This window comes from Lagenorhynchus albirostris, chromosome 3 (assembly GCF_949774975.1).
Source record: "Lagenorhynchus albirostris chromosome 3, mLagAlb1.1, whole genome shotgun sequence".
Classification (NCBI taxonomy): domain Eukaryota; kingdom Metazoa; phylum Chordata; class Mammalia; order Artiodactyla; family Delphinidae; genus Lagenorhynchus; species Lagenorhynchus albirostris.
In genome coordinates, this window is record NC_083097.1 from 101,171,537 (window position 1) to 101,183,809 (window position 12,273).

The following is a 12,273-nucleotide window of genomic DNA, read 5'->3' on the forward strand; positions in this document are numbered from 1 at the left end:
AATTTAGATCTTTTGACGAGACAGAATCTGAAGAGTCAAGGTAAGAACAAACACCAGTCAGTCAGGAGTTATACAAACCAAGAATAAGACTAAGGTTTTGTTAAACATTTACTTACCATCATCTAATTGTTTCAAGTCAAGGTTTTCTTGAAAACCTTTGCTAGAAAGTTGATTTTAAGATGATAAATATTTGATGGGAAGTTACAGAAGTAACCATTCTATTTAAGGCTAGAGGAATAAAGTCCTACATGATTTCATACAAGTAATAAGAATATATTTCATCAATAATCGTACTACAAGATTTAAAAAAAAAATCACTTTGCAGCAGTGATTTATGGTATAGATTGTATATCTGCTTCAAATTCCACAAAGACATGTTTAGAAGATGAGCGCACTGCTGGTTTGTTCCTCCAGCTCTGCTTGCTATTATTCACCCGTACCGTTAGATACATAAACCTTGAGGTGTCCCCGCACAGCAGTTTGATCCCCTCAAAGCTAGTTTGTAGTGTTTTCTGTTTACCATCGTCCCCTGATGCTGACATGCCTGTTCTTGACCTTTCCAGCAAACTGTCCCACCAGCCGGTGCTGCTGTTCCTCAGGGATCCATACGTCTTGCCTGCAGCCAGCGGTAATCAAACCTGTCATCTGCTAACAGCTCTTTACTGATCTGACCCTACACCACATAAACCACGTTTTTAATACAGGTCTAACAGAGTGACATTGGCCAGGGCTTAATAATCTGCCAATAAACCAGTGCTCTTGGTGTAAGAGACATTCAGAATTTTAATTGGGGCAGGCCTTTCAGGAGGAAATGTAATTTTTCTTTCTCTCTTGCCAGGCTGTTTCGAATTAGAGTAATAAGAGGGAAAGGGATTTATTGTCCTTAATTTTGGGGGTGGTGTTATTTTGGCTTCTGCTGGTTTTTATCTAGGGTTTGAATCCAAGGTTCCGGTCCTTTTTTAAAATGCTTCTTTCCAAAAGCTGTGTATATACGTTGCATGCGTATCTCCATTTCCATTTAGATTACAGCATCTTTGACAGTCAGATACACATTTTTAAAGTTGTATCTTTAAGTATAATGAATTAATTTAAGCGTAAATGTAATTTGGTATTTTAGCCTGAGTCCTTTCTTTGTGCCAAGAAATTTAAATGATTCAGAGTCCCTCTCAAAGTATTCTGATATGCAGCTCTTCATGAGTACATTCTCAGACATTAGCTCATTTAATTTCCTTAACAACCTCATGAAATAGGCAGGGCAGGTATCATCATTCGCTCCTGAGCAAACTGGGGCTCAGGGAGGTCCCTGATTTGCCCCGTCTCACAGGTCTGGTGGGTGGATCCCTTTTTGCCTAATCTCTCCTGTGCTCTTTGCATATAGTGAATTTTCAGCCTTTGTTTCTGAGAGTAACTAAATAGCATAGCAGCTAAATAGCAATAGATAAATTATCTATGGACACCATTCCTACATTCTGACAATAAAACCTTATCACCAGCAAGAGAGAGGGGACTGTTCTCTGTGGCAGGGATGCTTGTGTGCTCAGATCACCCACTTAGCTGTCAGCTTAAAGAAGGCCGACTAGGACACAGCCCCGCTCTGTTGAGGGACGTTCTAGAAGAAAGCTGCCTTTGCTATACAACCACACATGAATATGGTCTCGTAGTATTTTCTCTATAAAATCCCTTCAGTGAGGAATAATCCCCTTTCTTTAACATTTGCTTCCCATGTGTAAGAAATATACCTGGTATGTTAGTTGATATTATGTTAACAAGATGTTACATTTAACAAATATTCATGATGTAACCTAGTCTAGATTAAGTGGGCAGTGGTCTTTTTTCCTCAACCAAATGAACTTCCTTTTTTTTTTTTTAATACAGCAGGTTCTTATTAGTCATCAATTTTATACACATCAGTGTATACATGTCAATCCCAATCTCCCAGTTCATCACACCACAACCTCCACCCACCGCCGCTTTCCCCCCTTGGTGTCCATACGTTTGTTCTCTACATCTGTGTCTCAATTTCTGCTCTGCAAGCCGGTTCATCTGTACCATTTTTCTAGGTTCCACATATATGCGTTAATATATGATACTTGTTTTTCTCTTTCTGACTTACTTCACTCTGTATGGGGCAGTGTTTTATGAAGTATTCTTACTAGCTTTTAAAAATGGTTCCACAAGTACTTTCTCCAGGTATTGTTTCTGCTCAGATATTTTAAGCATTTGACTGAAATTCCTATAAAAGTGTAGAGAGTAGAACGATCACTGTGGACTGGAGTAGCCACGATGCTTCCTGGAAGAGGGAAGATATTTTATGATCCTTAAATCCAATTCATCCAGCTTCTTAAGCAGGATTTGCTGTGCACTTGGCTTGACCATGAAGAACGGGAGGAACTTTCTGGGAAAGAGCCTTAGGGGCGAATGTCTGGAGTTAGAAAGAATAAGAGGTATGGATCATTGGTAGAATAGTGATGTAGTTGAGCAACTTGCACAGAAAGGGGATTCCTCCTTGAGAGTCAATGTCAATCATGAATTTGATGTAAAGGACGGAACGAAGTATGAGAGAGCCAGCCACTACATCTCCTTTTGTGGAACTTTGCCTGAGCCCGTGTCATAAATCAGATTCCTATTGTCTTAGAAGTATTATACTAGTGATACATTATTGCAACTCTTTAGCATTTAATTGAAAGATAAATTTTACTTGCATCACATGTTCGTGTTCTAAGGCCTCTTAACTGTTCCAGGTACAGAATCTGAAAGTACCTGCACAGATACACTGACACCCATAAAAATCAGAGGAGTGTCTGTCTTTAAAATTCTGACAGTTAAACACTTTCTTCATATAAAATGCTAAAGATAAAACATTCTTCTCTTAGCATATGCTTTTTGGCCTTCGTTTTGAGTTTTCTGGGGAATTCAAAATAACTTTGGCTCAGGTCCCCAGCAACTGCAGTGTGGCTAAACTCCGTGGACTTTTCTCAGTCCTCCTCCTTGACCTCTCATTAACTTTAGCCACTGGTGACCACTTTCCCCTCCTTCAGACACTATCTCCCCTTGGCTTTCCCACCTTCCTGCTTTTCTTCCAGGCTCTGGCAGCTCTCCTGAAGGCTGTCCTAGACCCTCTGCTCTTCTCATTTTACTTTCTTTGGAACAATCCCCTTGCTGTGGCCTTGATGGCCTTGAGTATACAGCTGCGTCACAATACTGTTTTTCCATCCCAACCCTCTCTGCGAGCCCCAGACTCTCACCGTGGTTGACGAGGCCCGCCGTGGGCTGGCCCTGGCCCGCGTGTCTGCCGGGACCCCCTCACACACTCTGGTCCAGCCACACTGCAGTTCTTTCTGGGCCTCAGATGCGCTGAACTCATTCCCCGCAGGGCACTTGCTGCTTCCTCCTCCTGGAGCCCTCTTGGCCTCACACATTGTTGGCCCTCTCCTCTTTCAGGTGCATCTTCAGGGAGCCTTTGCTGGCTCTCCTTTCAAGTAGCCTCCAAGAGCCCCTCCACCCCCTTACTTTTTTTTTTAAGCTTCACAATAGATGTTTATAAAAATAAATGAAAACCAACAAAACCTTTCTCAAATCACATTCCTTCTCATCATCTCTCAAAGGGAAGCAAAGGCAAGGGCAGTTTTCTGAGTAGTTTAAGCAGTGATGGACATTGTATCAAATGATACATGGAATGAAGCCAAAATCCAGTTTAGAGTGGAGTAAACTGTAACAGATGAGGAAAAAAAAAGACCTCTGATTATCTCATCAGTTACTCGTTGGTGGACCTCATTATAAAATATCTCTATTCCATTCACTTTTATCAGAGCGCCCTCTTTGCTTCCTTTAGAACAATGATCACAAATTGTGTTGCCTTCTCTCTCTCTCTCCTTCTGTCACCTTCACCCTCTAAATCTCCAGCATCTGGCATATGCTTAGCACTTGCTGGACGGTGAGCACAGGGCCTGGGCATGCTCTGTTCCCCCTGTGGGATTGCTCTTCATCCAGACACCCTCACAGCTGGCTGCTCCACCACTTCACTCAAATGGCATCTTTGCACAAAGGTCCTTCTTCACCTTCCCGTCCCCTATCACTCTCTGGCCCCGTGCCCTGCTTTACTTTTTCTCCTTGCCTTTAAACCACTGCTTGACCTATTAGAGTGCTGTAGAATTACCCAAAGTATTTCATGTTATTTTCCTTTTTGTCCTTTTTGCTGAACTTACTGATTTGGATCAAAATGTTTACACTAAATAAGCTTATGATATCACTAACCTTAAGCAGACTCTTATATTTTGAGTGGTAAAGGATAAATGCATATATGCTGATGCGTGTAATATGTCTAATTGGGGCATTTTATTGAAAATTAATCAACAGCTTCATTTATGGCTATTGATATCAATACACGTCTGCGTGTGAGAAATGTGTTTGGAATTAAAATTAACTTAGCTGAGTCATTGCTTTTGATTGGTATCTAAGTATGTAGGCGTAAGTCCACTGCAAACTTTTAAAGATATGTTTTATTAAAAATTATGTGACTTCATGTTGGGTAAAAGCAAACATTAAGAAATCAAGTGAGTGTCATCAACCAAAAGTAATTGAGTACTTGCGTATTGGAGATATTTTAAAAACACATTTTATTTGTTTATTCACTTGACTCCCTGACTAGCATGTAAGTTCCGTGGCAGGCACTGTTACTTAAATTCCCAGTAATTAGGCAGTGCTTGGTATGTGATAATAGCTGGTACTTACGATGTGCCAAGTTCAGGTCCAAGCACTTTGTTTCATTCATCAATTTTTACAACAGCCTGTTAAGTAGGTACTGTTAGGAAATCCCTCACTACTACCATCGAATCCATCACCACTCTGAAATTGCTCCAGTCGCTCTTTGAATGGCAGCCACAGTCATCTTTTCAAAACAATTCATTGCTGTCTCACTCTGCTTGAAATCCCTCAGTAGCTTCTCACTGCTTTTCAGATAAAGCCAGAATTCCTGTCCATTCTTACCAGCCTTGAATTGCCCCCCTGCCCTTCAGCCACTCCACTTGCTACACTAGCCTCAGGCTCCTGCCTGCCACAGACTTTCCACCTGGTCAGAGCCCTCTCCTCCAAGAGCCTGATGAGGTCCAATCCCCTTGTAAGTGGTTTTATGTAGTAGGTACTCTGTAGAGGTTGAATTAATCAGTGAACATATTATTTGGAAGCTCAAAGTATTGGGCCACTTAATTTCCATATATAATCACTATATTTCTTTAAATCCTAGATATGATTATGTGCAGACTAAAGTTTATAAATGAAAATTCTGAACCGTGTGATAGATCGGTTCTCCTGTTCAACTTATCTGTTCGTATTTTACCTGCTGTGATGACTAAACTGAGATACAACATAACATACACCTCTGAATGTCCTTTGCATTTCCTATAAAAATGTAGCTGATTTTTCAAGTTTGACAAGTGTGGCTTTTGTCAGGAATCTGCCCTTTTACGTTAGGAAGGCAGGCCCCTGTCCTCCTGCCCTCTAGAAGCTAGTATAATAGAACAAGCATACTCAAGACCGCTTGGACTAAACGCCACTGTAAACCACAGCGGAAAAACTGCAGCAAAGTATTCCCAGTAGAAATCTTGGAATTCCTTCAAGTATATTGAGATTTTGTTAGAAATTGAATTGCCAGTGTAATCCATCTTCCTTGGGAGAAAACATTCAGATAAAGAGCGGGGGCCTAGCAGCATTAACCATTAGAACATCCCTTAAATCAATAAGCTACAAATCTGGCCGTGTATTCCTGCAGCGCCTGGTGGTACACTCACGTGGCTCGAGGCCGAAGCAGCATGACTGATGGCACGTCCGAAACAAGGGCAAACTGTATGGTGATGCAGATCCCCGAGTTATGCCTAGGCCTTACCTTGTTTCGTTCTAGGAGATGCACGTGTGTTTTATTGATGTCCATAAGAAAAGCAGTTTTACTTTTGTTTTTCAGATTTTCCAAATGTGGTTATTGAAGGAGTTCTCCATGGGATATTTTACCCTCATCTACAGCCCAGGTAGAAATCCTCCATGGCTAGAAGAAGCTGAAGCAAGTTTGGAAGTCGTAGTCAAGGAAATCGATACCTACCAAATTAACCTAAACTCTATGACATGATGGCTCTCGCTGGTGGTAAAATTCACAGCGGCAGCTTAATTCAGAGCAGGGACATTTCCATTAGAATGGTGCTTTTAAAAATAGAAACCGAACCAGGGCGGTGCTGAGGTTAAGGCCAAGTGTTTAAGAAGTAGAATGTAGCTGCCAATTTAGAAACCCAGGAAAAGAAAGCTAAAGAAGATCTTTGGGAGCTCCGAGTGTAGCAAAACAGTTACTCTCTGCTTCAGTCACACCGTTTGCTAATTGAAAATCTTATCCCGAATCATAGTGAGACTGATCAACTTTCGTAGCTGTTTTGTTCAGATTTCATGACACACTAATCTTTTCATCATGAGATTTTTCTCAGCCAGTGATGGGTAACATTCTGAAGCGCTGGCACCAGGAGAGCATCACAGAAACACACTGTGCCAAATGTGAGGAAGGAACTAAACTGGGAATGAAATTATACTGACAATATTAGGGCATTTTTAAAATCATGGCATTTTAATTTACATTACAGTGGGGCTGCGTCATATCCAGGGGTTAGCTTCTAATGTCGGCACGTAAGATAAAATGGGGTCCCAAGATTATCCTTGAAAGCCCTTTAGAATGGTACCATATTGGAAATCTCCATCCACGGCAGCCAGTTTTTCCTCCAGTGTTGGAAGAGGTAACTGTTTCTTCCGTTGAAGACCAATTGAAGTTGTTGGCGTTTAGGGGCTATTTTGTAGAAAAAAACACATAACTTTAAACACTAGAATGCTACTTAGCCTTGCAAGATGCTTGCCCTCTAAGAGACAGATATGAACTTACAGTGACTGAGGGAACACCAGACTGACAACACTCATCTTGGTTTACTTGAGGGCATCCATTCATTGAATAGGTGGTATGTAATTGCCAGATTGATTGTTATTTTCCTTATTCCTTATCGTTTCCTTTTCACTGATCTCATGTACTGAATTAAATTAAATGTGTTTATGATATAACTCCACTGTACATCTTACAGGCATTCACATTTTGAGTAGTAAAGGATAAAAGCATATATGCAGCCTGTATATATGTGCCACATTTGGGCATGTCCTTGAAAACCAGTTAATAGCTAGCCTATTTATGGTTATTAGTTAATAAGCTTCTGTGTGGGAGAAAAATATTTAGATATAAAACTAATAATTAAATCATGGTTTTTGATTAGGATCTAAATATACAGGTTTAAAGCTTCCTGCAGACTCTTAGAGATTTATTTATGATAGATGTGTTACTACATGCTGGAAATAAGCAAGAACTAAATAATCAAGTGTCATCAACCAAAAATGACTGAATAGTCAAGTGTTGGAGATATTTTTTAAATGTTTTTGTTATTAGCTATTTTGAGTTAAATAAAAATGAAGAACAAGAAGTGTTTGGATATGTCTTGTACTGCCAGGATTTTATTGGAAATATAAATTGTGTCTTGTCTCTTTACACACACACACACACACACACACACACACACACACACACTCCCCTTCTCACATATTCATATAGACATTTACTTCTAATCTGACAAGGTAACTGTTAAATTACCTCATCTATTAAGCCAATAGGTACTCATTAAGTAGTTGATTTACCAAGATAGTGAGGGTTTTTAAAAAACATAAAGCCCAAGCATCTTTGGTAGCACACTACTCAAGAACTTTGGTGGCACTACTACTCTTTTTTGAGAATTGAATTTTTTTTTTTAGGGATGACTTTCTAATTTTTATTTAAATGTTTAATATTCCATTTCAATTCCATTGCAGGAAATAGAAACCACAGTAGGTATTTTAAGCAGAATGGAATAATAAGAAGCAGTGCTTACAGAATCTTTTGGAGGGATGAGGGGAATGAACTCCTGGTGGGTCTCTAGGCGCGACTTCCAGAATGCTCCAGCAATTTCCAATACCCGCCTGCCAGGGGAGCTACAGCCTCTGTCTTTAGCAGGAATTCAGGGAGCTGGGAGGCTGCTACTGAAGCTATTGAAGTCAAAAACAGCACATGTAGCTTCGATCCAGGGATCAGCACGTAGGATCAGGAGGTAACTTACTACCATAACTACCTCATGGCAGCACCCAGGCAGCTGGTGACTGGGCACTAGAACAAAGTGTTCAGCTGTCACCACCTATACCACAGTTGCCTCTCAACGCCCATGACTTTGCTTGTCAGCAACCGCAGCCTAAAGCAGCAGGAAGATGGCATTCACCCACTTCCATCTTTTACAGCTCATGAAAGCACATGCAATTGGCAGAACCTTATTCTTGATCCCCAGCTTCAAGGGAGTCTGGGAAGGAGTTGGAACTTTCTGGTGTCAGCACCTCAGAAATGCACATTGGAAAGAGGATGGAATATATTTCCACAGTCAAAATTTTAATAAAAACATATGAAAGGATATATAAAAAGAAAAGTCTTCTCCCATCCTGTCTCCTAGATTCCCAGTTCCCCTCCCAGAGACAACCACTGTTCTTGGTTTACATGTATACTTCCAGAGATATTTCATCCACATGCATGCAAATAATGTATATTTACTGTACATATATTCCGTTTCCCCTTTTTTTATGAAACATGGATATTTCAAAGCATGGATTCATAGCCAATAAAGAAGTAAAGAGTAGAGGGAAGAAAACAGAATAAAGAAGAGGAAAAGAAATCCTCTTACCACTTAAGCCAGGATATGGGGACAGCCCTCACACTCCCTTATCCCCCGTTCTTGGATTTGATGGTTTGCCTGGGGCTGATATCAGAATGTCCCCCAGTTGCTGTTGTATGCAGAGTCTTTCTCAGGCCTAACCTCCATCACCTGGCAAATTTGCATATGGCAGCCCCAGTGTCCTTTCTCCTGGTGTCCTCCTCTTCTCCCCCATTTCAAACAGTGGGCCATGTATACAAATGGCACCAATAACACTGTGACTATCCCCACATGGTAAATTCTTCAGTCATTTCACTTTGAAAAGCATAGAAATCTCACGATCACAGTTTAGAAATAACAAATGGATTTCATCTCATTTGTCAACTCTGGTCAATTGATAATGGCTCATAAAGCACTCAGGTAAGGATTGTGACACACCGATTTGAGTGGATATTATCCAAAGAAAGCAGAAAATAACAAGTGTTGACAAGGATGTGAAGACCTTGAAACCTTTATACATTGCTGTTAGGAAGTAAAATAGTGCAGCCTCTGTGGAAAATGGTATGGCAGTTCTTAAAAAAATTAAACATAAAATTACCACATGATTTAGCAATTCCACTTCTGGATATATACCCAAAAGAAGTGAAAGCAGGGACTCGAGCAGTTATTTCTACACCCAAGTTTTTGCCAGCATTATTCACAACCAAAAGGTGGAAGCAACCCAAGTGTCCGCCGATGGATAAATGGCTAAAATGTGGTCTATACATACAGTGGATTATTCAGCCTTAAAAAAGGAAGGAAACTCTGACACCTGCTACAACATGGATAAATCTTGAAGACATAATGCCAAGTGAAGTAAGCCAGTCACAAAAGGATGACTACTGTATGATTCCACTTATTTGAGGTACCTGAAATAGTCAAACTCATGGAAACAGAAAATAGAGTGGTGGTTGCCAGGGGCTTGGGGGAGGGGAAAATGGGGAATTAGCGTTCAGTGGGTTTCAGCTGGGGAAGATGAGAAAGTTCTGAAGATGGATGGTGATGGTTGCACAACAGTGTGAGTGTACTTAGTGCCTCTGAACTATACATGTAAAAAATGGTAAATTTTATGTCGTGTAATTTTACTACAATTTTTTTAAAAGCTTTTTTAAGAAAAGGATTTTGAGTGAATACAGGCTCAGTGAGTAAGAGTATAGCAACCAATTAGTGATATTTGTCTAGGGTGCAGGAGGAGTTTGGGCAGACATACCAGTTGCTATTCTTGTATCCCTGACAACCTCTGAGATTCTAAACCAATAGTTCTAAACCAGAGATGTGCATCAGAATCACCTAAAACTCTGAATCAATAAATCTGGGCTGGGGTCTGTCCTTGGCTACTAAGAGAAACTTCTCAGTTGATTCTGATACACACATAGGTTAGGAACCACTGTTTGAGGGATGTGAGAGATGGTTTATGAACTCCCCTTCTTTGGTGGTTATTGGCTTTCCTACCTCCTGCAGAATCTACTATGAAAAGAACAGCAGCTCAACTCTCAGAGTATTGCATGTGGCCATGGGGAGGAGGGACTTGTCTTAGTCCATTCTGGCTGCTGTAACAAAAATACCATCGACTGGGTGGCTTATAAACAGCAAACATTTATTCCTCACAGTTCTGGAGTCTGGGAATTGCAAGATCAGGGCACTGGCGCATTTGGTGTCTGGTAAGGGGCTCTCTTTTTCACTGTGTCCTCACATGGCGGGAAAGGCACCAGGAATCTCTATGGGGCCTCTGTCATAAGGGCACTAATCCCTAATCACCTCCCAAAGGCTCCACCCCCAAACATCATCACATAGGAGATTAGTTTTCACCATATGGATTAGGAGGGGGTGGGGAGAGCAGACACAAACAGTCTATAGCAGGACTCTTTGAAGAAGCAGCAAGGATGACAGACAAGTTTGGGTAGTGGTTTCAATAGACACCCTATGTGAATATGTATTCATTTACTCATCCACCCATTCGGTGAAATGCATTTGAGATTTCTTGCTGCACTAAGGCATAGTGTTAGTTATCTAAAAATAGAGGGCTTCCCTGGTGGTGCAGTGGTGTCCCCAATGCAGGGGACACGGGTTCGAGCCCTGGTCTGGGAAGATCCCACATGCCGCAGAGCAACTAAGCCCGTGCGCCACAACTACTGAGCCTGTGCTCTAGATCCCGCGAGCCACAACTACTGAAGCCCGCATGCCACTACGACTGAAGCCTGTGCACCTAGAGCCCATGCTCTGCAACAGGAGAAGCCACAGCAATGAGAAGCCCTCGCTGCAACAAAGAGTAGCCCCCACTTGGCGCAACTAGAGAAAGCCCATGCGCAGCAACGAAGACCCCATACAGCCAAAAATAATAAATTTATTTTTTTAAATAAATAAAGAATATAGACAAAATCCTTGTTTTCTGGAATTTTTGGCCATTTACTAGGGAATGTCTTTCCATTTAACTGAATTGGATGTAGAGTTCAGTGATTAGGACTATCTTCTCCAGTCTGTCTACTCAGCTTCAAAGCAATCACTTTCATCTTGGCTTTGTTTTGGTTTTCATCCTTGATGATAATTATAGATTTTGAATTCAGCAGCAGAAACCCAGGGAAGTAGCAGACACTAACTCAAAACAGAAAATACTGCAACTTTTATGTTTTGTGTCCATACAGATGCAGAGTGACGGTCTGGATTGGTGATGAGGGTGAAGAGGTATTTATTTTTGTGTGAGGGGGAGGAGGGTACATTGAAATGTTAAGCCTTTGAAGTACATGTAATTGACTGTAGAAAATTTTGTTTTATATTCTCAGAGTATAGTTGTAAATCTGACCCATACAATGTGAAACACTTTCTGCCGCCTTCTCCTCTAACATCAGCCATGGCGCCATCAACAGTGTCTCCAGCCCTGATATTCTCTCCACTTAGATGCTGTTACGTAGTGAGCTCCTCCGGGCGCCACATGTTGTGAGACTAAGGCCATTATAACTGGACAAAGCTTTTACAAACCTTTATAGAAGAAGAAAGCAAAGATCGGGAGTGACTAATAAGTAGCTAACATGATAAAGCACTAATTTGGGCTAAGTTCTATCCACAGATTATCCCATTGAAGCCTCACAACATCTTTCTGAGGTATGTATTCTTATTTTTTCCCCTCTGCAGTGAAAAAAATGAAAGTAGAAAGGCAAGATAGCTTGACTACGGCCACCAGTTAATAAAGGGGATCAGGATTTGCACTGTTGATCCACACAGTTCAGGCTAAGCTAATCCACCCCACCCCCGCCCCCGTCAGCCTCACGTTAGAACTGTTTGTATTTATGTGCATTTTTGAACAACACGTGAATACTCAGGTCGGAAAGAACTAGTATTGGGACAATTGCTTATCTTTCTACACTACATTATAAATCAGAGTGCTGTCCCATCTCCCTTGATTAAACCAAGCTCTGTGCTCTCAGCTGCAGCCTCCTCCCAGGTCTCTCTGCTTCCACTTTTACGCTAGTCCATCCTCCACATGAGAGCCAGAGCCATC

At 41.2% G+C, this 12,273-nt stretch overlaps 1 protein-coding gene across 3 annotated transcripts in view; it reads left to right on the forward strand.

The window, feature by feature from the left end:
- SNX24 (sorting nexin 24) overlaps window positions 1–7,502 on the forward strand; it is a 162,832-nt gene extending 155,330 nt beyond the window's left edge. For all 3 annotated transcript variants that reach the window (XM_060146217.1, XM_060146219.1, XM_060146218.1), the window contains 3 exons: window positions 8–40; window positions 564–628; window positions 5,957–7,502. In XM_060146217.1, coding sequence (XP_060002200.1) covers window positions 8–40; window positions 564–628; window positions 5,957–6,024 — 166 coding nt within the window. In that variant the 3' untranslated portion in view covers window positions 6,025–7,502. The remainder of the gene's footprint in view (window positions 1–7; window positions 41–563; window positions 629–5,956) is intronic.
- The last annotated feature ends 4,771 nt before the right edge of the window (window positions 7,503–12,273 follow it).